A 27525-nucleotide genomic window follows, 5' to 3' on the forward strand; every position below is an offset into this window, starting at 1 on the left:
TGACAAATTTCATCGCGAAAGCTTCAAGACGTCTTAAAATATCTGGCCGTAGGCGGCTGAGTATCCAAAAATCTACTCTCGCACGTTTGTCGGCTATACTTACGAGTTAAAGTACGTGGATTCAGAAACTCTGCCAGTCGGTAACATAGCGGAACAAATCACGACGACCATCGATAAGTCCGTTTCGCCAATTTACGAGAAAAGTTGGCAAACGAAGCATGCTGAATCGGCTACCATTAAAAATAGAGATTGGTCCGTGTATCGTGCAACTATAAAACGCTTCCGTCATGTGCGTCGCGAAAGTAGTCATTGGGCGATAAAAATATTATGGCAAGTTAACGCTCGCATGCGACGGCCAGCGTTCCTCCTGCCTGTCTATGGCCAGACTATTAAGAAGTCAGGCCACTGCACTGGCAGCAGATCTCTTTGAGGGTTGATGGCGGCAACGATAATGACGGTGTCGGTGAAACTGGTCTTCGGGACGAAGGGTGCGGCGAACCATGGCATCATCCACCAGGACTCTCTCGGTGGTTTACCATCGACGAGCCTGAGCGATGCTCCACGTCACCGATGCATTATTGAGCCTGGGAACCCTACAGGTGGCCGGGCGTCCTGTTAGAACGAGAAAGACCGTGGCAGAGCCGAGCCGAGGCCCTCGACAAAGAGGGAACTCTCGCCGGCGAAAGGGACATGGAGAACGAAGAGGTGGAGAACAGCCGTGAGCAACGCCCGGAAAGGGGTTGCAAAAGTCAACGGAAGCGTTAGGGATATTTTAGCTCGACGTCGGACTTTCCCCCCGACTTTCTGACTTTTGTACCGTTTCGTTTCTTCCTCGGATTTTCTTCCTTAAGAGTCATTATCAGAGCTCGGACGTTTGCGTGCGTTTACGGATAATCTATGACCGCTGGTCGAAAGAATAAGAAACATCGTGTAAATAATGGGACGAGACGTTATCTGAGATGTAATATCGGTGAACTTGAGAAGTGGATAAGTCGCGAGCATTGAGAGAATCGAGCGACGTTCAACCGTCGTTCAACATTTCATTAGGTGTTGCAGTATGCAAGGAGCCGTGACTATATATTCTTTCGTTGAACGAGACATCGCGGGGAGAGCAGCGATGGTCGCAACGAAAATCGGAATGCAACGCTAGAAAGCAACGCTATCGCTGTTATTGACGACAAGAACCAACGAACATCGTTGAATTTTAGGAAATAAATTTATAATCGAATAACGAGAAACAAAAGTGTAATTGGCGATATCGGTTTCGAGGAACGTCTAACAGTTTAAAATCTGGCAACCTAATTGCATTTTCACCACTAAGTTTCAGGAAAGCATGGAGGAGAGTAGCCGGGGTGAGAGTTTGTGCAAAGTTTGCGGCGACAAAGCATCCGGCAAGCATTACGGAGTACCGAGTTGCGACGGATGCCGTGGCTTCTTTAAGCGGTCGATCCGCAGGTATGCGAGGTAATTAACTTGCTGTGGTTTTCGATGTAACCGCGTCGCTAGGAAATCTCGTGCAAATCTTCGATTTAAACGTCCTATCGATATTACCGATAGCAACGATTAACAAACACGAGGCGTATGCTAATATTTATTTCGCTATTAACTGTTGGTTTTAATTTAACGATACCTAGTTGTGCAATTAAGTTCTAATAATATTCAATTCCATCGTGCAGAAACCTGGATTACGTCTGCAAGGAGAACGGCCGCTGTATCGTGGACGTTTCTCGTCGTAATCAATGCCAGGCATGTCGGTTTACCAAGTGCCTTCAGGTCAACATGAAACGAGATGGTACGCTTCGTTTCTACGGTGATTACGTTTTTATTCTTTACTTGTAACAAATTCGATTCGATGCTCTTTCATAAGGCTTTCCTCGTACAAAATAAGCTGCAAATGTCAGACTGCCAGGCGCGCCGAGAACTCGAATGGTTTTTCGTTCGTGTGCAAACGTAAGGCATAATTTAATCCCAAAGAATCACCTCGTTCCAAAGTGATCCGCTATTTCCGCGTAATACCATACGAGTTTTACGTTCAGTTTAAAAACGTATTCGCTATTTTCGATACTCGTTCTAAAAGCGTCGTTGAAGTACATCACACGTCGAACGAGAAGAAACTTACTGGAAAGTTAGCTTCGCCTTAACATCCCCGAGATTCGATGTCGACACGTTCGTCAAAAGGTTTGCGGATGACAGGCGCCGATACGTCCCCCGCTACTGCAACCGTGTACTCGCGCGAATGCACGAACATTCGTAGCCAACATCCAGAATATTACAATGCATGGTGACGTTTCGTTCGCCAACAAAGAAATAGGGAAGTTGCTCGAAGGGCTGGCGAGTGGAGAGAGAGAGAGAGAGAGAGAGAGAAAGGAAAAAAAAGGGTGCTCGCACCCACATGAAATTCTATATTCGTGCTTGCTCACGCCAGAATCCGGAAAGTTAGCCATGCGGCGAGCAGTGTCACAAGCAGCCTGACGTTCACAGGTTTTGTAAACACTTCTAGTCCGACCCGATAATCCAAACACTTGATTGCGCGGGGATATCAATTAGCGAAGGAGGGCATGAAAGGTACCATTAGTGGTCTCCACTCTCATGGTTTTGATTATATCCTTGCCGATGCTATAAAAAAAGCATGAAATCGATCGCAGGGTGAAGCGGGATTTTGCTTTCGTATAGCAACATATGTGAGTAAGGGATGTTTGATTTTAAACGGGGGATAATTCGTTGGGGTAGTTTATAATTCTGTTTCGTGCCAGATAAGAATTTAATATGCGCGTTAAATTAGTAGAATTTAATCGTAAAGTTTATGATATATATATTTCATACGTGTGTACTCGAAATACTTGACGTCTTAAAAATCAATTTATGCCTACCGAGGTACTACTTGATATTAAGAAATAAAATATTATAGTTAGGATTGTTTCGACGCCAATAGAATAAATTGTCTGGCCACAAATGCATAACTGAATATGACATACTAAGGAATTATGATACTCACAGCGGTGCAGCACGAGAGAGCTCCACGAAATACGTCGTCCCTGGTCGCAGCCGCGAGAAGAGGTCCGTCGGTATTATATCCTGGAATCCCACACGTTTACCACGCAGCGAGCAACCCTTACCATCCCCTTTTGTATCCTGCGCTATTTCCCTTTAAGCCGACAATGTCGGCTTTTACACCATCGGTCGGTAAGCGAAACAATCTACTCTATTATAAATCGAAAAATATTAAATAAAATATTTTATCTTTAATGTTTCATATAAAAACGTATGGGAAATTATTTCACGTTGTACAAACAGTTACTACGATATTTTTCTCATTTGTAGCACATTTTCTGCCACGTTCACCGACAGAGCCATTAACGGTGAACACAGCTAAAGAGGACGAGGTGACGAGTTCCGAGGAGGCGGGACCGATCGAATCGAGGATCGAACCAAAGGGTAAGAATTTTCTCGTAGAAATTTCATTTGTTTATCGAAATACGATTGTTTGCTCAAACGACGAATACTTATGAATTTTGCAGAGGAACTCGCAAGCGCTCGACTAGCACCGTCTGTTACGAACTCTGGAGCAACAGAATATATATCTAGCTTCTCTATTTTACCCACGGAGAACATCTACGAATTTGCGGCGAAATTACTCTTCTTTGCTGTCAGATGGGCGAGAAGCATTCATTCGTTCTTACAAGTAATCCGCGTGCTCGCGCGTGATCTTTATATAAATGTAAAGACGAATTAGCATCGTGTTAATAAAGATCTTTTGGCGTTTCTTTCAAGCTGCCCTACAGAGACCAAACTATCCTACTGGAAGAATCTTGGAGCGAACTTTTCGTGTTGACCGCCGCGCAATGGAACTTTCCAGTCGACGAATCCACTTTGGTACCGAACGATTTATCATCCGAAAGAAAAGAAACGCTCGTCGACGAAGTAAGGAAGCTGCGAGAATTATTGGCAAAATGTGCTCTTCTCAGGGTCGATCATTCGGAATACGCCTGCTTGAAGGCCATAGTTCTCTTCAAAGGAGGTAAAAGAACTTTGCACAAATGTTAAAATTAATCGCATAAATATTAATTAGAGAAATAGTGCGATAAGAATGTGAACGTTTATTTAGAATCGCGAGGACTATGTGAACCAGGGCGAATAACAGCGTTACAAGAACAAACGGTAGCTGTATTTTGCGAGAGGGATGCACGGAGGGTTGGACGACTTTTGTTGCTGTTACCGCCTGCACGCGCGCTTTGTCGATCAATCTTGCAAGAATTGTTGTTCAAGCCGACGGTAGGGGATGTCAGCGTGGAACGATTATTGGGCGATATGGTCAGTGCTCTCAGGCCCACATAACGCCAATTCGACTCGGTCGGTACGATACTCTTGGGGCAAGCCACCAATTTATATCAACAATTGCTTCAAAGACAATTGCAACTTTTTTGGAGGAACGATCGTTTCCAATGATCCTAAGATTTCGGCGTTTTATTGTTCGCTATTTCTTTTCAAATCACAAGGAGACGAGGAGTAATAGTACCGATGCATCGACCGTTCTCATGTCGATAAAGAAGGTTTTTCATAGAAATCGAAAGTCGGCGGAATAATTCGAAAAGTATTAAACGTTTACGTAAATCTAGTCAATTCTTTCCTATGCGTACTGTGTAAATTACAATGTGACACTGTTAAGTCTAACTGCGACCTGTACATATACGTATTAGAAGTAAGTGTTCCATAATACATTAGCGAAGTGAAACGTTGCTCTTTTATTACAAAATTGTATGTTTTCTTTTCTCCTTCTTTTTTCATCTTTATCGACGAATTAAAAATATCTCGTTCGTTAATCGTAAGATGCATTTCCTGAGCAATTTTCGATATATACAGGTAGATTCGTGAACTTGTCAAAGATTGCGGGAAGACGTGGGACAGGCGGTATTCATTCACGAACGAAGAAAATGTGTGAAATCAAAATACATCGACAGATCGTAGGCGACGCGATTGTTCGGTTTATTTCAGCAAAACCCTCAGAATTTTTGAAACGTTTATTTCCACATCACAACAATAAAATTCGTTTACAGAGTGTATGGGCATTCGCGACGTTAAATAAAAGTTACTCTTATGGATGATCATCGGGAAGATTGGCATCAAAGAAAAAAAAGAGACACTAACGCACACCATAATTTTTTTTTTTTTTTTTTTATTAACTAGAATAATTTATTTTTTTCATTGTAGAAAAAGGAGAATGTATCTTAACTCATGGACTGCATTGTACTCATATATATATATACATATATATACAATTACATACAATCCTCAATTAAATGTTACACATAAATTCATTATAGATTGATTTCTTATTATTTTTTTCGTCCTTGTGTGGCTTGCGTGTGTGTTTGTGTATAGTAAAAAATATTCAACCCGACAGCGACAACTGTCACTTCTTTCCCATTTTCTTTTCCTGTTGTTTCACTGCTCGGAATACGTACGACGATAAAAAAAAATTTTCCTCGGTTATCTCGCTAGACGTAGCTTGTAGAGTGGAAAAAAGTAGCTCCGAGTGCTATGAATTCGTTCGTTTCTTTTTTTTTCAGTTCTTTTGCCTTTTTTATCCGTGGACTAAGACAAGGACGGAGAGATAGCGAAATTGGAAGGTACGGGATGGACAGACGAGGGAAGACGAAAACAAGAAGTACAAGGTGGAAGGTAACGTTGAAAACGGTAACAATGGAAGATCTCGTACAAATCGATCGAAGAACGATGTCGACGAACGAATAAAAATGGGAAAAAGTTTCGGACGTCCGGGAATAGAAATGGAAAAGAAGGATCGGTGATTAGGAACTTCTTTGCTTTCCCTTTCTTTTTTTCTTTCTTTCTCTGGATATTATTCCGAGATCGATGGAAATCGTGCAAGATCCGAAGGTACAAAAGAGAATCTCGGAAAAGTTTCCTTTCTGCGAATTTGAGATACGAGCTCGGACATAAAAAAAAAAACGGGAAAATTTTACACTGGCTACTCTTCGCTCTTTTTTTTCCATCTCCTTTCTTTTTCTTTTCTGAAACACGTTTAAACTATTTTTCCTGAACTCGGAGGGCATATCATCCCCCCTCCTAACACGTTCCTTAGTTTTTCTTCGGCTTGTTTGCGGCATCTAAAAACGCGTAATATTATGCGCGTTCACGATGAAACTGGGGGACAAAAACAAAAAAAAAAAAAAAAATAAATAAAAAAAAAAAACGAATGAAGAAAGTCCTTTTGCCTGCGTTGAAATCTATCTATTTTATGAAGTGTGTCCAGCTTTTCGTTTTCCTTTTTTTTCTTCTATAGTTCACTCGTTTTAGGAATAACTGATAATATTTATTAGTAATACCGTTCTCCTTTCCTCTCTTGCGTAACGCGCTTACATTCAAATAGACTTTTATTTTCAGAGTTACACACAGTTAATAAAATTTCGCGATTAAGCAAATCGGTCTCGCTGCGTTTGTCGTTCGTTTGCGTGTGGGTGTGTTCTTTTTTCCCTCAATTCACCATTACTACTCCCTTTTTCTCTCATCTATAATATTACTTTATTTATCTTTATTTTTAATTATGTTTTATTTGTGAGGAATTGTTCTCGTCGAGCGTATCGCTCGCTGATATTTACGGTACATCTTCGCTCACGCGCGCGCTTCAACATCGATTTCTCTCGCTCTTCGTTCCCCGTAATTTTCTTAATTAATAATAGAATAAGAATAATAACAATACGAATAATAATGGTAATAGTAGTAGTAGTAGTAGTAGTAGTAGAGTAGTAGTAGTAGTAGTAGTAGTAGTAATAGTAGTAGTAGTAGTAGTAATGTAGTAGTAGTAATAATGATAATAATTAAAAAGCGATAAATTTTGTGGAGATACGAAGGGAAGGAAGCATACACGAATTTTCCCTTTTTTTCTTCCGCGAAAAGCAAACACACGAAAAGTGATTTTTTCTCGTTCTCTTGCGAATTTTCGAATTTCGATGGCACGAACAAAACGGCAGCTTTGTTCGCGCGTTTAACCAAAAGAAAGAAAAGCGACGTTAGCTGGCGCATGAGCGTTACAAAATGAAAAAGACGCGCGTACATCGGCGTCTCGCCCGATTTTTCCTGTATCTTTTCAACCAGTAGCGCGAATCGAATTCACATAATATGCCCATTATTAATATCGTTTCGTTTAATTTTCGTTACCTTTTCAAAATCCATTTTCGTTTCTTTATCTTCTTCTTTTTTCTTTTTTTTCCATCTTTCCATTCACTTTTTCTCCCGTGTTCGCGTTTATATTATATACCCACGATGACAAAAATCGTCGATTCGTAATTACATTTACTTCTTTTTTTTTTTATCTTCTTCGTTCTCTTAAAAAAAAAAAAAGAAAAAAAAAGAAAAGAGACAAAAAAACAACACAACGGCATTTCTACTATTCCCATTCTATTTTAACGCTAATATGTAAGACAAAAAACTAACAGATTTCGGTATAATAACAAATCATCGTCCACCGAGCCCGAGACGAGTCCGCGAGTCGCCGAGCGACCGATCGATCCAAATACCCGTTTTCTTCTCTTTTTCTCTCTATCTCCATCTCTCTCGCTCTTTTGTCTGCAAACTTTCGCGCGCCTAAAATCCACCTTCTCAGCGATTCTCTCTCTCTCTCTCTCTCTCTCTCTCTCTCTCTCTACCCTGTGTCTTGTTCTCGGCGGTTCTCTGGACGCTCTCGGGCAATTCGGCGCGACGAAATATAACAGATGTTTGCTCTGACGACCGTAGAGTGCCTCGTTTCTCGTCCATCTCTTCCGCTTCGACGATGGACACAACAGAGAAAAAAAAAAAAGAAATTAGAAATCTGTCGAAGCCTACGCCTCCCTATCGACGTTCCGACTCTCGTTGTTTTCTCTTCCTCTACGCCCGTAATCGATAATCACGCATTTACAGTTCTATATTATAGAATTATTAATATCTTTACTTCGCAGAAGTCGTATTACGAGAACCCCCGCTGGCTACCGGATACGAGACGACACCTTTTTATTGCTGTCGAGATGGTTTTTCGAAGGTTGGCAGTGACGCACTAGTTAACAATTTCATCGATTATTCCAACGGATACAGTTTCCATGTTACGATACGTTCGTTACGTCTCGTCCATTTAAACAAATAAAGACGGGCATCGAACGATCGAACGATAGGATCCGTTTTGTTCGGCTTGCGCATCCGATCGGCAGGTTCTCGAGGCACGATGTATCAGGATATATTTCTTAACTGTGTACGATATTATTTCGGCTTTCTACGGTTTGTTGATAAAAAACGGCGAAGGGCGGAGGGGGCGACGGCGTAAGAAGAGAAACAGGCAACGTTCAACGTTCGACATTCAACGAGACTCGGGCATCTTCGTATCGATACGAGGCAAAACGTGGTTCGAACGTGTGGAGGGGATCGTCGAGAAACGAGAAACTCTATCTACTTCACACTATGTACATTCAGAAAGGAGAGCCTCCGGCGAGCAGCAACGAGCGAGAATCGCGAAAAAATAAAAATGGAGGTCTCGCCCGTTGTTTCGACGGAGAGGCCCTCCGCCTCGACAGAGCTCGCGAATACAATAATTCTATTTCATAATTGTTTTATCATCGCTATTTCACGTTCAACTATTTCCTATTGTAGAAAGGGGGAGGGGGTCTGTGGATAGGGTTGGGGACATTTCTCTTGCTGTATTATTCCTTACTGCTTGCGATCTTTCTCTCTCTCTCTCTCTCTTTCTCTCCCTCTCTCTCTCTCTTTCTCACTTTCTTTCTCTCTCTCTCTCTCTCTCTCGCGCGCAACTTCTCCTTTTTATTATTATTATTATTAACCATCGAGTATATGTATAATATTATATATCTATATATATCTCTCCTATCTGCGCTGTTGCTTTCGAACTCGTCCACGTCCCATGCGAAACGAGCGAAGGAAACGAAACAGATCGAACAAAGACCGTAGAACTTGGGATTCGTCCGATCGAATCGATCGACGAGGATTATATATATATATATAGAGCGACTGTACATGTTTACGATGCTATCTGTTTGCGAGACGTAAGAATTGAAATATCCACGGTTGAAATTCTCCGAATAATGATCAGTGGCTACAACGTGGTAAAACGTTGTAACTGCGGTCTCCTCGTTCGCGTCGATTACGATCGTGCAAAATCTCCATGCGCGTATCAAACGTCAACGACACGATGCAACAGCTATATATCGTCGTGCGGATCATCGTTTTACACGCATGATTATCGGAAGAAAGAAATCTCTAACTGGGTTTTCCCTATGCGTGTGTGTACATCACAATGGTGTTGTAAGATGGCGCAAAAAAAAAAGAAAGACACAAAAGATAAAAGAAAGAGATATATATCCGACAACTGAAACGTGGCTTATCGTCTATATATTCTTCCCTATATACGATTGTTCTTCATCCTTTATCATATTGATCGTTTCGTTATCTCGTATTTATCTGTTTCATTATCTTCCTTCCCTATGTTCCTGTCGCTGGCTAGTTTCATTTTTCTCTGCGTTCTCTATCGTATATGCGTGTAATTGAGGTACGGTAATATCTGCTTTGTAGCTCTGAAATTTGCGAGGTAGTAGTGTGTTGAGACGTGGCGCGACGGCCACCCCCGTCGCGGGCGTCGAGCGTTCAACGGCGTCGCTTTCCTTTCCGTTTAAAAACGCTTCATAAGGCCCAAGTCTCTCGCGTCCTTCCAGACGGCTCAAGGAAGTGTTAGATGAACGAACAGGATAGGAATATGATAAGGAACAAAAAAAAAAAAAAATAATAATAATAATAATAAAGAAACAAAGGAGGGAACAACGACGACGAGATCAGGTGGTGGATACGAGAACGAAGAAGGATCGCGAGACGATAAAGTAATAAATATGTGGTCAGGGGAAGCGACGGCGAACGTTGTCTCGACGCCCTGTGACGCCGACGAGATCGGCCGGCACGGCGACGCCTTTCTAAAAATCCCATGGGTTCTATTGTAACAACTATTGCACTTATGATTTGTATATCAATGTCACGCTTTCACAGATGCGGCATACGTGTCAAATGTAAGAAGAGTACTGCGTTTAACAAATTCGTCCGATAACGGTGTTTAACTTTACAGAAAGAAAAGAAAAGAGAAAAAAAAAAGATAGTATGGAAAAAAGAAACGGTATCGGAGAAAAAGGTCGGAGAAAGACTCTTGTTGCATGGACACTCTTGCGTTAGAACGTTTTGCGTTAAACCTTACTATTATTAATAATAATTGTTATTTAATTAATAGGTACCTTTAAATGCCATCCGGTTTCCATTATTATTATTATTATACTATTATTATTTGCGATCTCTATCCCCGTTTTATCACCGCTCTTTGCAAGCTTCCTCCACGCTACTCTTATTCTCGCGTCTTTCGTTTCTATTTTAAAACGTCTTAAACTCTCTCCCTCTCTTTTTCTCGTATTATCTATTTATCTCTTTTTCTTTTTCCCCCTCTGCGTATATTCCCTCTTATATAGCTTACAAAAAAAAAAAAAAAAACACAAAGAACAAACTGGCAAAATATATATGACGTTATTACGGTGTAGATATATAGAACAATCTATATATATATATATGTATCCGATATATATAATATAGCTTTTCTATGGTAAATCTGGTACGATAATAAACTCTTAAACGCTTATTACAGGCGGAGAGAATCGGTCTCTTTGTTTCCTTTCTTCTTCTTCTTCTTTCGTCATGTTCTTCGTTATTCTCATCTGTGTATATATACGTTTTCCCGTTTTTCTTCTTTCTTTCGGTATTTGCATTTGCATGCGCGACGGTTCTATTTGAGTGTATTCGTATGCACGTGTACGTGCGTTTTCCAACGCACACTGTTTATCATCTAACCGTATGCAAGTGTGTGTATGCTGACGAATTATTCGATCGGAAAAAAGATGCGCGGTTTCGTTAGGAAAATTCTGACCTGTGCGAAGAAAACTGAATCTCAGCTTTCCTTTCGTCTATTCCGTTTACACGCACGGCTAATCCCACTGTTGCTGTGTTCCTAAGAAAAAAAACAAAATATTACCTTCGTTTCCCTTTTTCCCAAATGTGATTTCCCTCTTCTCCACTTTCTTTCGTTCGTTTTTTCGTTCACTTCGTCGAATTTATAGTCCGGTTATGGTTTTCGAATCGTCTTTCTTTAAGTTTTCAACGATACAGGGCAATTCCTCACGTTCACCTACTAATTTTTAAACCAAACTCGCTAGCGGGTGCTCTCCCTCCAGAAAAGAAACGAAAAACGCAGCTACTTCCTTCCTCCTCTTCTCTAGTCTACCCTTTCATTTTTCTTCAGCTTTTCATTAGCCTCTTCGTCGAACGCGAATTTCGTTTATTCAATTTCGTTGTCTTTTCAGGTCGAATACAAGTCTTTTCAAGTCGAAAGCGCCATTCATTCCTTTCCCTTTCTTCGTTCCTCGATCGTTGGCTCGATCTTTCGAAAAGCAAGACACACGGCTTTCTTCTCTCGATGTTTTCCTTCCTTCCACACGATGGTCGGACTGTCACCGAAGCAGAAATTTTGCATCCGGAGGGGAGCAGCCCGCTATAGATATATGCATTTTTTCCTGCCTTAATGTCTATGTACTTTAACCTCTATGTTTGATGTACTTAATGATTATCCATATAGTATTTAAATATTATCCACTAAAAACACCATAGATTTTATTTGTTTCCTTCGAATCAATGTTTCTCTTAACGCGTTTCCTATGCGTGCACTGGTACGTGTTTTCGTGTGTGTGTGTGTGTGTGTGTTGGCGCGTGGACGCGCCCGTGTATGTACGTATGTATGCGTGTAAGAGTGTGAGTTCGAAAGTGAGTACGCGATTTCCAATGATTTATAAAAAAACCATAAAAAGAAAATAACAGAATTTGTCGATTCTACCAAAGACCATAATAAGTAAAAGAAAAATCAAAGAAATTCGGGGAAAAAGGAGCTTAAAAAAATAGTAGGGCGACGATAATAATAATAATAATGATAAAACATAGAACAATACCACACAAAAAAGAAAAAAAAGAAAAAAAAGGAGGATCATCCCGAGGATTAGAACTGAAACGTGACGATGGTGAAAAAAAAAAAAAAGAATTTTATAATCGAAAACCAGAAAGAAGAAACGCGCGTTATTCCCACCGGTGGAGAAAACGCGCGCCCGCCTGTCAATCGTATTTCCATTTTACTTCTTTTTTTCTTTTTTTTTTTTCTTCCTTTTCTCCGCGTTTTTAATTATCGAATTTCTTCTCGATTGAACAGGCCGTCTCTGTCTCTCGTTTTATTCTGACTTCGACAAATCGTTTCTCTCACTCCAAACGCGGCGCGCTCACGGGTCTCTATCAACTGCGTCAACAATTTCGTACTAGCGATCAGCATTTTTCTTTATCGTTACCATTAGAATTAGCATTATTATTATTACTATTATTATTAGCATTAAGATTATTATTATACGCCATATCTTATGAGTCCATTCCCTCGTTTTTTCTTCCTTCTTAGATCTCTCGTCCGTCGTCAAATCAAATTTTACCAGCAATCCCTTTACGTCCCATCTGTCTAATTCCTTCCCGTTTTCGAATTTAAAAGAAACCAAAAGAAAAGAAAAAAAAAAAAAATAAAAGTGTGCATATATATATATACATACATACACACACACATATATATATGTACAGATATATATACATGTGTGTGTATATATATAGATATATATACAGTGATAAAGAAAAAACATACACCATGTGCCTCGACGATACTACGTGATCATTTCAAATGAAAGGGAAAAAAAACCTAGTAAACGGAAAAATAGTTATGAAATCTTGATACCCTGGCAGGCATTGCCGGAACGAGCTTCTCGGACCAAGAAAAAAGAGCGAGTTTTCTTTTTCTCTTATGGGGCCTTACGCGGAAATCTCGAGAATAGCAAAAAAATTCATCAAATCATTCAAGACGCAAAAATATATAGGCGGTAATAGTAAACCGTAGATAGTAGTAATAGCGTAGTAGTAGTAGTAGTAGCAGTAATAGCATAGTAATAGTAGTAGTAGTAGTAGTAGAAATAGTAGTAGTAGTAGTAGTACTAGTAGCAGCAGCAATACTAGTAGTAGTAATAGTAGTAGTAATAGTTAACGATAGTAATAGTAAAGTATTCCATAGTGGTAAATGATTATATAGTAAAAGTTTTTTTTATAGTAGAATAGTAGCAATTAAAGTAAACTAAAGTAGACAAAAAAATGAATTAATTACGGTGAAATTATCGTAATCGCAGGGCTCGCGTTCGTCGCGTCTCGTCCATCGATTTCACCCTTTTTCTCTTCTCTTTCTTTCACTAGATTTCTATCACATCCTTTAAATACACGTCATTAACGGTAAACGCTCGAAAATACAGATCGAGGCGATCAGAGTGACGAAGATCGACAAGCCCTGCGAAAGCGCAAATATTAAAACAAAAAAAAAAAAAAAACATGATTATATCCAAATTAGCAAGTGCGATGCAGAAAATGCATGCGCGGAGGTTGTCTCCGTCGGCAATGCGCAACTTCTGTATTATTTTATTTTTCGTCAAGAAAATAGCGTTCTCTCTTTTTCTTTCCAAGCACGTGTTAACTTCCAAGTAACATCTTTTCCGCTTGTTTCTTATTATTCAGCGATACTTTGCGTTGTTCCCTTCCCGTTCAAGAATCATCCTTCTCTCAATCTTCTGCGAATTATTCAGTGATTCAGAGATTGTACTTCTTCCTTGGGATCGGTTTCGCGACGAAAAAACAAAAAAAAAGATGAGACGGCGCGTGTCGCCGCTCTATTTTCATTTATGGATTAGCTATCCGTTTTGCTTATTTTAGTTCGTTATGCATGCAACCATCGTTCAGAAAAATACATGGATATCTCTCCTCTCTTTTCCTTGCCCACATCGCCTTTCGTCGGATCCTTCTCTACGTTCTTCTATTTCTCATTTTCTCTCTCCTCCGTTCAAAGATCCCACATACCATCCTAGACGTGCGTATAATAATGTACGTATATTTATATATATCTATATATCCATATATATATAATGTACGTATATATAGTATGCGTGTGTGTGTTGAAGTATGCGTAGATTGTTAAATCCGTTACCCTTTTTCTTTTGCGTTTGATGCAATTCGGTAAATTGAAGTAGAGTATCTTTAATTTTTTTTTTCTTTTTTTTTTTAATCATTTTTGTACAGCCGCCCTGGCGTCGTGCCGAGGGTCGCGCCGGTTTTCCCCCCCTTCCATTCCCATCTCGTAATTCTTTGTTTTTTTACTTTTTTATTTTTTGTAATTTCACACAGTCCACTTTTTCCCTATATTCTACAATATAGAATATATGTATATAATATATATGTGTATACAAAACGAAAAGCTGTCCTCCTCCCTTTGCTGTCAATGTGATGATGATCCGTTATTTTCGGCTCTATTTTCTATCATTGCCTGTCCAGTTTGTCGTCCAGCCCTTCTCGTTCGATCGTCGTCCGCCTGCGCACCTATACTTTTCGTCCATTACGTAACAGCACGTTTTGCAGCACCGTGTCGAAACGGCGTCCCGGAGTCACTTTTACATTCTACTATCTGCTTTTCTTTCAATTCTCGTGTCCCAACAAATTTATTCCTTTTGCTTCTCTTTCACGAGCAGGCGACCAACGCCGATCCGGCGTAGCTTCTGCCGCTCGATCGTTCGTCCATCGAGCCTGGCTCGTTGTGCGTCGAAAGGTACTATACGTTCTATCGTAATTTTCTTTGTCGTGAAAATCTTTTGAAGTTGGTTCGCGTCGATACGTGTGTAAATTCTTCCCCTTTTTCCCGATGATTTAGCTCGATAGGCCACGAGTTCGCGCAAATGCATACCGGTAAGTACCGAAATTCTATCGATCGACGACTTTCGTTCGTTTGCCAGCAGTGGCGAGCAAGAAGGGTCGAATAATATTCTCCTTGTCGAAAGATCGATCTCGCCCTTTTTCCATCGTTCCTCTCGCTCCCTCTCACTCCCTCACTCTCTCTCTAGCTCTCTCTTTTCGCGCATTCTTCTTTTCTCGCCAATGGGCTGCTCCGACCGTTTGCTGTTTCCATATCCAATTTGTTTGTTGTTTTGCGTTTCTACGCGTATCTATCGTCCCGTGATAAGTCGATGTTTCCTCGTACGCGATTCGAGAGACACCGCACCAGCACCGAGTACCGAGTTCGAACAGTTCCGAGCCAGTTGAAAATAATTACGTGCGAATCGTTAACGTCGTTAAAGAAATTATCGATCGATTAAGGATTTTCGTTGATCGAGTTCCGCCGAGTGCTAGAAACATTCGCTACGTTGCTATATAAGAATGATAGTCTTCTCGTTAATTTGGTTAATTAATATGGTCCCGCGATCGCCTGCATACTCGCAACTGTATTTCCTACGCGTTCGAACGTCTAGCGCCAACGTCGAAACGATTTTTCTAAAAGAGAAAGAAAAAAAAAAGACAGCCGGGGAAGGAAAAAAAGAAAAAAAAAAAGGAATTCGTAACTGGTACTTTTTTTTCTGTCGTCCAACCTGACGAAACTGTTTCGACTCGGACACTTCGGTGCTTCGGTGCGTACGATATACAGAGTACGCGTAGAACGTACATGTACAGCCCTGTGTGTATCGGTTTGTCGCGAATGTTGACCTGACCGAAAAGCGTTCGTGGTGGCTTTCTTCTGCCCGTGATCTTTCGTTAAATGAATGAGTACGTGCGGCGACATATGTAAGCGTCGATCGGTAAACCAATTCGAGTCTCGCGATCGAACGGTTCTCTAATTTCGAGTTTGTTGGAATTTCTCTACAGCGTACGATTGGCACGAGACTTGGCATGTGTATTACGTGTTTGTGTGTAGTTTGCGCGTATTCGTTTGTAACAACGGAAAAATAAGATATAAATGCGTTAAATATCTATATATATCTATATATATATATATATATGTATGTATAAAAAAGAAGTTATAAAATGTATCGGCAAACGGGTTAACAGAACAACATTCACGAACGTGGCAATCGTGCGAAACAAACGTGTAAACCGAACAGGAAAAACGAAGAACGTGTTATAAACATTTCTTGCGATCAAAGAGGTAAATGGTAAACGGTCGCGTCGAACGAAAGAACGCGAGACGAATCAACGGAGATAAAGAAGAACCAGAAAAACCAAGGATTGGTGTAAAAAAAAAAAAAATCGCAAGAAAACACTCGCGAACGATACTTATACTCTAACGGCGCGTTGTCGTTCAGCGACGTACTCCCACGCGAAACGATTCCGCTTGATAAAATTGCTCGGTAATAAAAGAATAAAAGAGAAACAAAAAAAAAAAAAAATATTGTGGAAAACGCGAACAACTATATATATATATATATATACGAGTCTATTTCCTTTGTACGCTTCGCAGCGTCGTATCTCTGTATTTTCTTCGTTCTTGCTTTCTTTCCTCTATCTCTCCGCTTTGCGGTGCCTTTATTTGCCGCCAGATTTGAAAAGATACACGGTAGTTAACCCATGAGGTAGCGAATGAATGAAAAACAAGCTCTCTCTCTTCTAGTTAACATCGTTCCCTTCCTCTCTTCTTAGCTTCTCGCTCCCGCTCTTTCTCTTCTAACGTGCCTTTTCTCTCCGTCTCTAGCGCGACTTCCTTCGATCGGTCCAACTGCCGGAAACAGCTATTTTGGGTTTTAGTATTACTCATCTCGTCTCGATCAGCGACGACCGATCGCGTCCTTTCCTTTGGACTTGACGCGATCCTCGATCGTCGCTCGAGTTCGCTGGAGAGAGCATCGATATGAACGACGGGCACACCGACAATTATACGATATTATCCTTCGCTCGTCCTTTGCGGTCGTTCTTGTTTAAAGCGTCGCGTGAATATTTCAACGATTAGGAAAATGTTGTGGTTGTATGTTTCGTCGAGCCGCTGTCTCGTCTCGTTTGGCAGTGACCGCACCACTAACTGGTGCAACTTCCGTTACGTATATTATTGCCGATCGGCGTTGTCCAACGAGACAGATCAAAGAGATCCAGTGATTGGGGAATCGATCTCTTCGAGGAATCTTGGTCCTTCGATATGAGAAACACGATCGATGCGTCTCGACCGATCGTGTCGTATTGTTCGTTGGAACGCTGTCTCGTTCTTCTATCTTATTTTCTGTTTATCGCGTTTCTGGCAAAATAACTTTCTCTTATGTACAGCATTCATCGGGCAGTGTGTGTGCATGTTTCAACCGGTTTCGGACGAGCATCGTTCGAACCAAGCTCTTAATTACATATGTATATATTAATATATTTGTATATAATATCCGATCGGTTCTCGGTATAACGATGATCGATGTTAGAAAGTTGGCGCGCGCCTACCTGCGCACGGATAATTAATCGTTGAAGTTTCTGCATCGAGGTACGAGACGAGAGCGACGACGGTGGAACGGTAGTGACAGGGTCACGCGTTACCCGTATAACATGCGGCACCATGTGTAAACACTTTCGCTTCACATTTAAGATGAAAGAAAAACAAAAGCGCGGCATCGTGATGGCGCTCGTCTCAAAGAAGGAAAGAAAAAAAATAGAAAAGAAAAGAAAAATACTTCATTCGCTCTTTTCACCCATACGCGACGAAACGGCTATTTTTCACGGGTTGCATAATTCCTCTTCTATCCGTTACACATCGACTAAATCTGTTTCGTTAATAAGTTTAAGCTTTACATATAATATATATCTATGTACAACAAGTGTATAGTGTATAATGTGTGTTTACTATATATGCATACAAGGTCTTCTTAGGGAAATTCTGGGGAGTGTAAATGCAGTGTAGAGAATAAGTTACATACCCGCGCGGTTTTCTTCGTAATGCCCATTATTGGCAACAATAGGATTAATAATAGATAATATATTAAGACTTCTTTGAAAAAAAAAGACGCGTCTTCGCTCTTAAACTTGTCTCTCACTCTATTCAGCATCCTAACTCTGCTTATTAAAGATTATGTTTCTGCGTATTTCATCATCCACTCAAGCAGCTCTCTCGCTCATTCGCACGTTCACTCTAGTTTCCCTTTCGCTCCGCTTCTTTCTCACCAAATTTTTTCATCCCTCTTTACGCGCCCAATTCGCGCGTGCCACACGCCTTAAAAAAAAGAAACCTTATCCGATATATTATCTCTTACCGATATCACCTGAACCTGTTACACTAACAACAATGCCCAAATTGTATACAATAAGGCCCTCGTTTACTACCGCGTATTCGGTTCGCAACCGTTTCTCGACCCGGAATTATACGATTCAGCAGCCCTGATTCCATCTCGCGTTCTCGGCGTTTCCCGGCCAAAGCGTTCGTGCCGCGTCTCGTTCGAAGGGCAAAAAGAAAAAAAAGAAAAAAAAAAAAAAGAACGGCAACCTTGGTCGATCGATGCCAGTCGATGGACCGCGAGCGAATTTTGCCCGCCAAACGAAACGCCGACACGAACGACGACCACCGGGCAAACGAAATTTCCCCCGTGATCCGTTTTCCTGTGCCACCGCTGCTTCTATCTCTTTGCATCAACGTACCGGCGGTCTATTTCGCGATCTTACGAAAATCTGAACTGCCACACTTGACTCCGGCTACCTCGAAATACTAATACTAAAGCCCAAAATAATCTTTCACACCCTTTTCTCACAAGGGTTCGTCGGTGCATGTTTTCGTCTTTCTATTTTCCCCTGTCCTCTCTTATACGCGCGCGCGATCTCGTCATCACGGTGAAACGATGACAACGGTAACGAATCACCGTTCGAGTCGTTTCCCCGGTAAACTCTATATCCCTTACCACTATTACTATTCATTTATCACTATTATTATTATCGTTATCAATAAAGAAATCCAAGTGTTGTAACGTTGATCGGTTGTTCGCAACGACGGGTCGGGCGAATGATCGCCTCTCGATATTACCATTGTCTTCTCGTATTTCTATCCCCAAAGTGGCGTCCTATAATAACCCATACGTTACTATTGTAAAAATCTCTGCGCGGAACACGAAAACCGCGTGCACGAATCGTTTGCACGTATATATATTCTATAATATATATATAAATATATTATATTCTTGCGTGTTTAGTATTAGGATCGTGTAAGTCGATGACGAATCGAACCGATCGCGATCCCTTCGGGTTCTCTCTTTTTTTTTTTCATTTTTCCTCTTCTTCTTCGTAATGCGTAATAATATGTATATTGTAAGGTGACATCGGCGTAAACCACCCTGATATTATGTTCTGTCTCGTTTGTATAACTGTATGCATCGAAGACAGCCGAGCAATGCCCGCGAAGGAGAATGACGGATATCGTACACCCTTGCTGTCTTTTTGCTGATTTTTCATTTTCATTTTCTTCTTTCCTTTAAACGTTGTTTTGGTCTCGGGTCTACGAGCGAGTGAAGAGAATGCGCGATATACGATGGATGTTGCGTTGCGTAGACATCGACGACGGTAAAGCATTGAAAAGCAAAACTGGAAGGATCGAGCTGTGATTGTCCGAAGACCTGACGCTGTTGAACGTTTGCGATCGAGAACGTTTTGCGACAGCGCGGATCTTATTCATACACGAGTGGTGGGATATAGTCGATGGGAATTTCACGTTAGCAACCTGATCCGTTAAAAATTGTATAGCGTGGACTCTATCGTATTCTCCTCAATTTCTTCAAGGTTTTCATCGCAACGGTAGGATGGGTCGCCGGAAACCTGTGCCTTTTGTATTTCATTGGTCGAGAGTACGCGTGTACGTACGCGTCTTCTTTCTATCTTCTCCGAACGATTTTTGTCGGCTCGTTCGGCGTTCGGCGGATACGCCGGTCCTTCGACTATGTGGTAGATCCAACTGTAAAAAAGATGATGTGCGTCGTTGCTATGTACGATGATGTATTTAAAACGTGCGCGGAAATGGAAGATTTTGTTTGAAATTTTGGCCACCGTGTCGTACGTGGCGAATCGTCTATTTCATCGAGTCTCTTTCTGAGTTCTTTCTCCTTTCTATTCTCTCTTTTTCTTTTTTTGTCTCTTTTTCGTTTTTCTGTATTTTCTGCCGTTCCATCGAAAGTTTGCTCGCGAATCGCGTAGCTGTTACGCGTTAGACGCGTTCTTCGCCTCTTCTGTGCGCTGCTTCTGTATTTCTCTTTTTGTTTCGCTGTCTACTTTCTTTCTAATACCGCGACGGTAAGCGTAGCTTCGCTGAAAGTTCTCGTCGTTTGTCCATCGTCGTGCCGGTTTTTCTCGTGCGAATTTTCATCTCGTGTATTTCCTCTGCTACTGTATGTTATTATGCCTGGGCGTGCTTTCCACGGCTGCACCAGCGTGTGCAGCTTGTTCCTCGTGGAGGAGCACTTTTCTGTTTTTCTTCTTTTTTTTCCTTTTCTTCAAAAAATGTTCGATAAAAAACTACACAAAATGACCGTTGTTCTGTCGTACAAATAGCCTATACGAAGAAAGTGATAAAAAGTTGGTAAAGCTTAAGAAGAGTCGTCGGTGATAGGTCGATGACGACATTGGACGTTCATACAAAAAGAAAGAATCTCCTTTTCTTCTATTTCTTCTTCCTCTTCTTTCTTTCCTTTCCCGTATCCTTTTTTTTCATTTTCTCCTTTTTTTTTTTTTACTCCCTGCTTCTTCGTTTCGTCGAGGCTCGCATACGATAGTTGAAGTTACGCACGTTTCACGCTTCGATTGAAGGAATTGTTCTCGTTTTCTTCGTCGACAAAATTACTTTGTTACCTGATGCATGATACGATCTTTTATTTGTTTATACTTTTCCGTTCCTGATGTTGTATCTTAATCTTGTCTCGCTGGATATATGGAAAATCTTAACTTAAGCGTCGAGCTTACTTTAAATTTCCTCAATTCTATATCGATAAGTGCGATTTTTCACGGTAAAATATTCTAGAATACTAACATTTAAATTTACCGATAATTCGATTTTGTACATTTGTTTTCTTGGTATTCTTAACCAATAGTAGATTAAGTTACTCCTCGCCTCTTAATTCACGCGCGTAATAATTTATAACGTTAAAAATCTTTTCTCTTCTCTTTAAGTTATTACTATTTATATTAATAATTTCTATTCAATCTTCATTTTTTTTCCATTTTTTCTCTTTTTTTTTTTGTGTTTAAGTTTTGTTACTTTGATTTGTACATTCTCCCGAGCGTGCGAACGGGCTTTTGTCACGTTCTCTCCAAATCTCTCTATCCCATCCTTTCTCTTTCTACGTGGCGTTTGAGAAGTGCTATGCTGAGGAATCGTCCGGAAAATTAACTTTCATCTCCGTGTTATCGCGATGCTTGTTGTGGTGTGCTTTCTCCTTTTCAATGTTTGATCAAGTTGTTGCGTGTATATGATTTTTGCGTTTATCGTGTTCGCGTGGTATATTACCATAAATTCTCTCGAATTCTCATTACTTGTCTTCTTTTTTCTTTTTTCTTTGTCGAAACAGAGTGCAAGTACTGTGGACGAGCAACGAAGTTAAACAATGTCCTCTTTTTCACTTTCTACGCTACTGAATCCTCAAGTTTCTCGTTTTTGTTGTCGTTACGGTAGCTTTCTTCTTTCGTCTTGTCGTGGAAATTTCGTTTCTCAAAAATTAGCGCAACGAAAAAATGAATCAAAGATCGATGAACGAGTCAAAGGTGTAAAAATTCACGTGCGGGGCAGATTGTGCGGATCACGAACTTTCCTTCTTGTTCTCTTCTGTTCTTTTTTTGTATTCGTACTTTTTTCTCTTTCTCTCTTTCTTTCTTTTTTTTATTTTTTTATCTTTTTTTTTTCTTACAAAGAGATATTCCGAAAAGGGGTAGGGGCGATGGATTTCGTTGTTGCCATCAAGTCTTCTCTCGCGCCGCGCAACAACGAAATTCTGTGAAAAGAGCGATAGTAACTCTTAATAGCGTCGTGCTTCTCTATACATTTTGCGTATCTGTCGTTTTTTCTGGCACGTTTTTCGCGTGCGATCGACCGTGGAAAAATACGTGAAAAATTTGGATTCGTTGTTTTGGCCGAAAAAATCAATGAATTGCGAACGTGTTCCCTTGATGTGTATCGTTTCAGGAAAAAGGAGTGTCAAGTGATTTCGAATTAGCGTAAATGATTTTTCGTCGTTAAAGCGAATCTTTCCGTTTAATTTGACGTTGTTGCCGATGATTATGAAACCGTTGCGTATCTTCGTTTTGTCGCGTGTTGCATCTTCCCTTTGTTCTATGGATTTTTATCTGGCGGATATACCTTTATCGTTTATTCGTCTATGGTTTCGTGGTTATTCTATAAAACGATGTCTGTCTGTTATTCTCTTACTACTGTGTGCATATTGATTTTAGTCTCTTGGCACTTTCCTCGTTTTTCTTTGCGTCCTTTCTATTCTTATTCTTCTTCTTCTTTTTTTTTTATTCTTCTTCGTTTTAATCCTCTTTTATTTTTTACAAAACGTTAATCATTCTCGTCTCTTTAAATATTTACGTTTCATAAATAAGTACGGAAGCGAAGGCCTGCGGGCGAGAAAGCATTTCCAGGAAGCGACAACGACGAAAATCGCGTCACATAAAACTGCGAGCCCGATCGCCTTTGTCGCTCGCCGTTGAAACGACGTTCGTTTGCCGAGCGGACCTGGCGCCGCCGTTCTCTCCAAATATATTAAATATATTATACAATTTAACCGACTAAAGTTTCCTTTATCCCCCCCTCCCCTGATGAGCTACAGACGCGCACAGCGCAAAAAGCTGCGCGCCGTGCCCTTTTAAATCTTCCTTTATCATTATCTCTTCCATCTCTTTTACTCCCAATCTCTTTCTCTTCCATTTTTTTTCCTCTTTCTTTTAAATCTTTAAGTTACATATTCTTTTACGAAAAACACTTCGCTTCGCTTCTTCTACACCACCTTCCACCTTATAATCTCCTTATAACTCTATTTAAAAAACATTTCAGACTTTCTTCGTCGCATCTCTCTTTTTTTATTTTTATTAATATCGTTAAAATTCATTAAGTTATTAAAAACGTCTAACAAAAAAATTGAAAAAGAAAGATTCACTTAGATCTCCCCAACAAGGTATCAAAAATAAACTTATTACTCTTAGATTCATTTCGCTTTTTTTCACGTTGCTATCTCGCTTCTCTCATCACGTAGTCCTTCCCTTTCTATACTATTTTTGTCTCTTTTTCCTTTTCCACTCAAATCCGGCGTCGTTACTCTTTTCCTTCTGTCCTCGCTCGAGTTCGCTTCTTTCGTTATACCGCCCTCCTTCTTCTCTCTCTCCCTCTATCTCTATCTTTATCTCTCGGCATCGTCGTCTCTTCTTTCTCATTTTCTTTCCTTCTGTTTTTAATCCTTCCGGCACTCCTCCTCTTCGAGATGCAGCGAAAAAGAAACAGGCAAGAGAGCGGACAGCATTGGCGCACCGAGCTTCCACCGCTCGCGTTCGTCTCTTTATTTTCCTCTGCATACCTTCTCCATCGTTCAATTTTCCATTATCCGCCGATAGTAGTATTGCTACGCACACCCAACGGAAGTTCGTTTCTCTGTAATCCGTTTGCCTTCTCACCCGATAAACAAAAATCCTAACACGCGATATAACAATTCCCTTCCATTCAACGTACACGTTTTCTCTTTCGTAAAACTGGATTTCCTCCTACCTACCTTAAACTCGTGTATTTTTGTACTAAACGCATACAAAATGCCATGAGGTGAACCGACGGTCGACGACCCTGTCTTCCGATCAATCCCGTGAACCGGAAGGGATTATCGTCTTCGTCGCTATGCGCGAATGCCGGCCACCAGGTTCAACGTACTAATTGAGCATCAATCACGCGCCACGAAATTTCAAGGAAATCTGGCTAACGCTAGGTAATTTATGATCTCTGCCGGTAGCGAAACTTTCTATTATCGATAGGAGAAATCAAAACGTATGAAACGATGACAGGCTTCCTATAATGTAATTAAAACGAAACTCGAATGGGGCGGAAAGATTCAACGATCTTGCGGATACTATTTCTCGTGGCACGCGATGATGCGTCTCGTCAGTCCGTTAATTTTTCTTCTCTCCTTTTTTTTTCTTTTTTCTTTTTTTGTTTTATCCTTTTTTTTTTTAATCCTCTGTCACGTTTATAGATCACCGAAACGGATCTAGCCCGTTCGAACAGTTTCTCAAGTCTCTTTCGATAAATTAGTGCAAATTCACTTCACCGTTTTAAATAGTCCCGAAACGTTTAGCTTTTCACCGTGTTTTTCATCTTTCCTACCTCTTTCACTCTCCCTCCCAATCTCCGATCTCCCCATAAAATCTCTTACACGATCGATCTTTCCGTTTCGAGCGAAAACGTTTCCTGCCCGTACGATGCACGTGCGAACCATCGTTATCCTTCAACTTCTTAGACTCATGCCTTTTTTTTCTGTTTCTGCTTTCATAAATCAAAACTTAAGACTTAGGAGCTACGCGCAATCGGTCACGAATATTCTTCGTTGATGGAAAACCTTATCTTTCCATCGTGTTCGCCTATCGTCTCTTCAACGTTAAAAACACTCGATCTACGAACTCTTCTCGAATTTTGTATTATTCCTTTCGCTGTTGTTGATATACGACGAATTGTCGCAGAAAGAATCGTAAGAATTATCGTGATCGATAGTACGCGCCGTGCCGGAAACGCGATATCGCTGCGAGTTTCTAATGTGTTTATTCAAATTTCAACGTATTCGTAATAGTATTTGCTATCCTAATAGTGATACGACTATATAATATATATATATATATATATACATACATATATATATATATATATATATATATACATATAGATATATATACATATAATTAAAACAAGAGAAAAATAGAGAAAAGAGAAATAATTACAGAATTTACAAAGATCGTCGAGGGCCGGAATTTCGTAAAAATTCGCAGACGTACGATCTTCGTTTATTCGATAACTCGCTGGCGATATCCGCGCTCGCATCACTAGGCGAAGAGCGACATCAAATGCACAATCACGATGCCTTTCTCTCGTCAAATATCGCTCTTCCACCTTCAGCACTTTTCCCACTTTTCTCCTTTCTACGGTTCTCTTCTCCCGATTACCCTAATCTATCTTCCTTGTTTCTTTGCCATATAAGACTAACCAGTAATTAATTACTTATCAATTAATAGTAGTATTCAACACACGCACACTCACACATTACATTCATTTACAAAGTAAAAATCCCTGAAAAAGTTCCACAATTAGTAGCAACCGTCCTATCATTTTGCTCTGGAACTTTTCATATTTGTCCTCTTCTCAAAAGCGATTGTCGCTTTCTCGTGCGTACCAACGGTCGCTTTTTCATTCTCCCTTCCTCTCTTTGCGGAACATCCTTCTCGGAGCACGAAACAACGTCCGTTCCATGTACAACGTCGAACAATTCCTCGGTATTCATCCTCTCGTTTATACTCTTTTCTTCCAAGCGTCTTTGCTTCATAGATGACTCGGTTTCTTCTTTCCGATCACTTCTGCAAAAAGCGACTCGACGACGAAGGATGTTGCTTTCGTCGGTGTCTCCTTCCATTTGCTGTTTTCGACGCCAATAACCACTCGTCGATTCCCAGCAGACGCGACCCGTCTACGTTGTGTCCGCGACCCCTCCCGCTGCTCTTCTTGACTCTTGCAAGGAACTTGAGGTGAGTAGAGCGTTCAACGCGCCATACGCATGTCACGCATTATCACTTCACTAATACGCAAAAACTCGCAATCGCTTCTTTGGTATTACAGGCGCGAGAGGGGCGGGGATAAGGGAATCTGCCATGAAAACTTTCCGGCTTACGTCTAACTGTAGAACGAGTCACGTTTCGTTCATATTTTTCTCGACAATTATGTCTCGTTAATTAATGTCTCTCTGCGTTGTGATATAAAAAAAAACTGTACCTAGAGTAGTTCTTTTCTTTTCTTTAAAAAAAAAAAAAAAAAAAAAAAACCGCTTTCCTGTATAGAGTACTTAGTAGAAGTAAGTAGATAGTTAATAGCAGTAGTAATAGTACTAGTAATAATAGTTGTAGTAGTAACATGTATAACGTAATTGTGTAATCGTTACTTAACTTCTCTGTATATTATTATAACTTTAATATTATGTAGACTTCTTTTTTTAGATTAGTTGGTTTTTATCCTTTCTCTCGTTTCACTTTTCATTATCATATTAAATCTTTAACGGTAATCAATGAGGTAATAAGGTTGTGTATGCTTTTTTTTCTTATCATCGTATCCTATTTCATCGACGAGGTGGTTTTCTTAACGTTGCTTAATCTATTCGTTCGAGTGCCACTCGTCGCTTCAACTTCTGAATTAAGCAAACTCGCAGCGAAACGTGCTGTAACGCGCGTAGAAGAAGTGAGCGAACAATCTGTATATCTCTTCGACGGACGAATCGATTATAACTTATCATCTCCCGCTTCGAATGGGCAGGAAGCAAATTTTTCGTCTCACTTCGTCTCGCATGATGCGTATTCGTTGGCTAACGTGCACACTTCCGTCTGATTCAACGCGGTGCTCTGCATCGCTTTCATTTCACAGAGCTGTGTATCCTGAGCCACGAGGCTCGCTGTTGAACACGACGTAGGCCGAGTGTCACGATCGATGGCAATCGGTCAACAATAACATAATTTACCATTCGTTCTGTTGCAAAAATCTGTCTAAAAAATAAAACGCTCTATATTTATTGCGTTCTCGGAGACTCGCGACAAAATGTACTTACGACAAATGAGAACTCGCGTACAAGATGAACTACGGTATAAAAGGGGGCTGGGGGAGGAAACAAGACAAGAGCAGCCATCGATCATGTCACATCTTACCGTTCCGAATCAAACCTATATATTATTTTTAAATATTATCCATTCCTATTGCATGTGTGTGTGTGTGTGTGTGTGTGTGTGTGTGTGTGTGTGTGTGTGTGTGTGCGCGTGCGTGCGTGCGTGCGTGCGCGCGCGTGTGTGCGCGCGCGCGCGCTGGTACTGTACGTGACATTTCGAACCGATAGCTTTCGCGAAGTACCGTTCGTATTATGTACATCGAAGGATACATAGCCCGCGAGAAGGAGGTCGCACGTAGCCTTTTACGAGAGAATGTCAAAGCGACGAAGGCCACCCCGGCGATTCAAACGGATTCTCTGAGGCGTTGGTCGGCGTCATGTAAGTTTCAGTGACGTTACTGATTTTGTGATTGCTGTTGATTAGAAGGTGAAGCACTAGATTGTTGCTGAGCTGGATGTTGCGACGCTGTGCCACCTTGTTGGGACGTGGCACTGCCATCTCTTCGGGTACGAGAACTACCACCTTCTTGGCTGCTACCACGACCAGCGCGTGAGCCTGCGGCACCTGTTCCAGGTGCACCGGATGACTGTAGAACCATAGCGCGGATTCTTCTCTGTGCCGACTGTGAATCAGAGAACAAGCGAAAATATAAATCGATATATTTTATTTGTCGGGTTTTAACGATCGTTGAAACAAACGTCGAAGTACTTTTAACGGTAACGCGCGTAATAC

The 27525-nt window shown here is 40.8% G+C and overlaps 2 protein-coding genes across 3 annotated transcripts in view; one reads left to right on the plus strand and one right to left on the minus strand.

The window, feature by feature from the left end:
• Window positions 1-564: 564 nt before the first annotated feature.
• Window positions 565-4959, plus strand: LOC100651579 (COUP transcription factor 1-like). The gene is made up of 7 exons (XM_048410954.1): window positions 565-1464; window positions 1677-1792; window positions 2998-3183; window positions 3322-3435; window positions 3519-3682; window positions 3772-4018; window positions 4106-4959. The coding sequence occupies exons 1-7, from the start codon at window positions 1334-1336 to the stop codon at window positions 4333-4335; spliced, it is 1188 nt and encodes a 395-aa protein (XP_048266911.1). The 5' UTR covers window positions 565-1333; the 3' UTR covers window positions 4336-4959.
• A 44-nt stretch (window positions 4960-5003) lies between these two features.
• The window catches only part of LOC100647990 (insulin-like growth factor 2 mRNA-binding protein 1), an 88643-nt gene continuing 66121 nt past the window's right edge, over window positions 5004-27525 (minus strand). For both annotated transcript variants that reach the window (XM_003399692.4, XM_048410953.1), the window contains one exon: window positions 5004-27415. In XM_003399692.4, the coding sequence (XP_003399740.1) occupies window positions 27188-27415 (228 nt within the window). In that variant the 3' untranslated portion in view covers window positions 5004-27187. The remainder of the gene's footprint in view (window positions 27416-27525) is intronic.

The sequence above is a fragment of the Bombus terrestris genome, chromosome 12, assembly GCF_910591885.1.
Source record: "Bombus terrestris chromosome 12, iyBomTerr1.2, whole genome shotgun sequence".
Classification (NCBI taxonomy): Eukaryota; Metazoa; Arthropoda; class Insecta; order Hymenoptera; family Apidae; genus Bombus; species Bombus terrestris.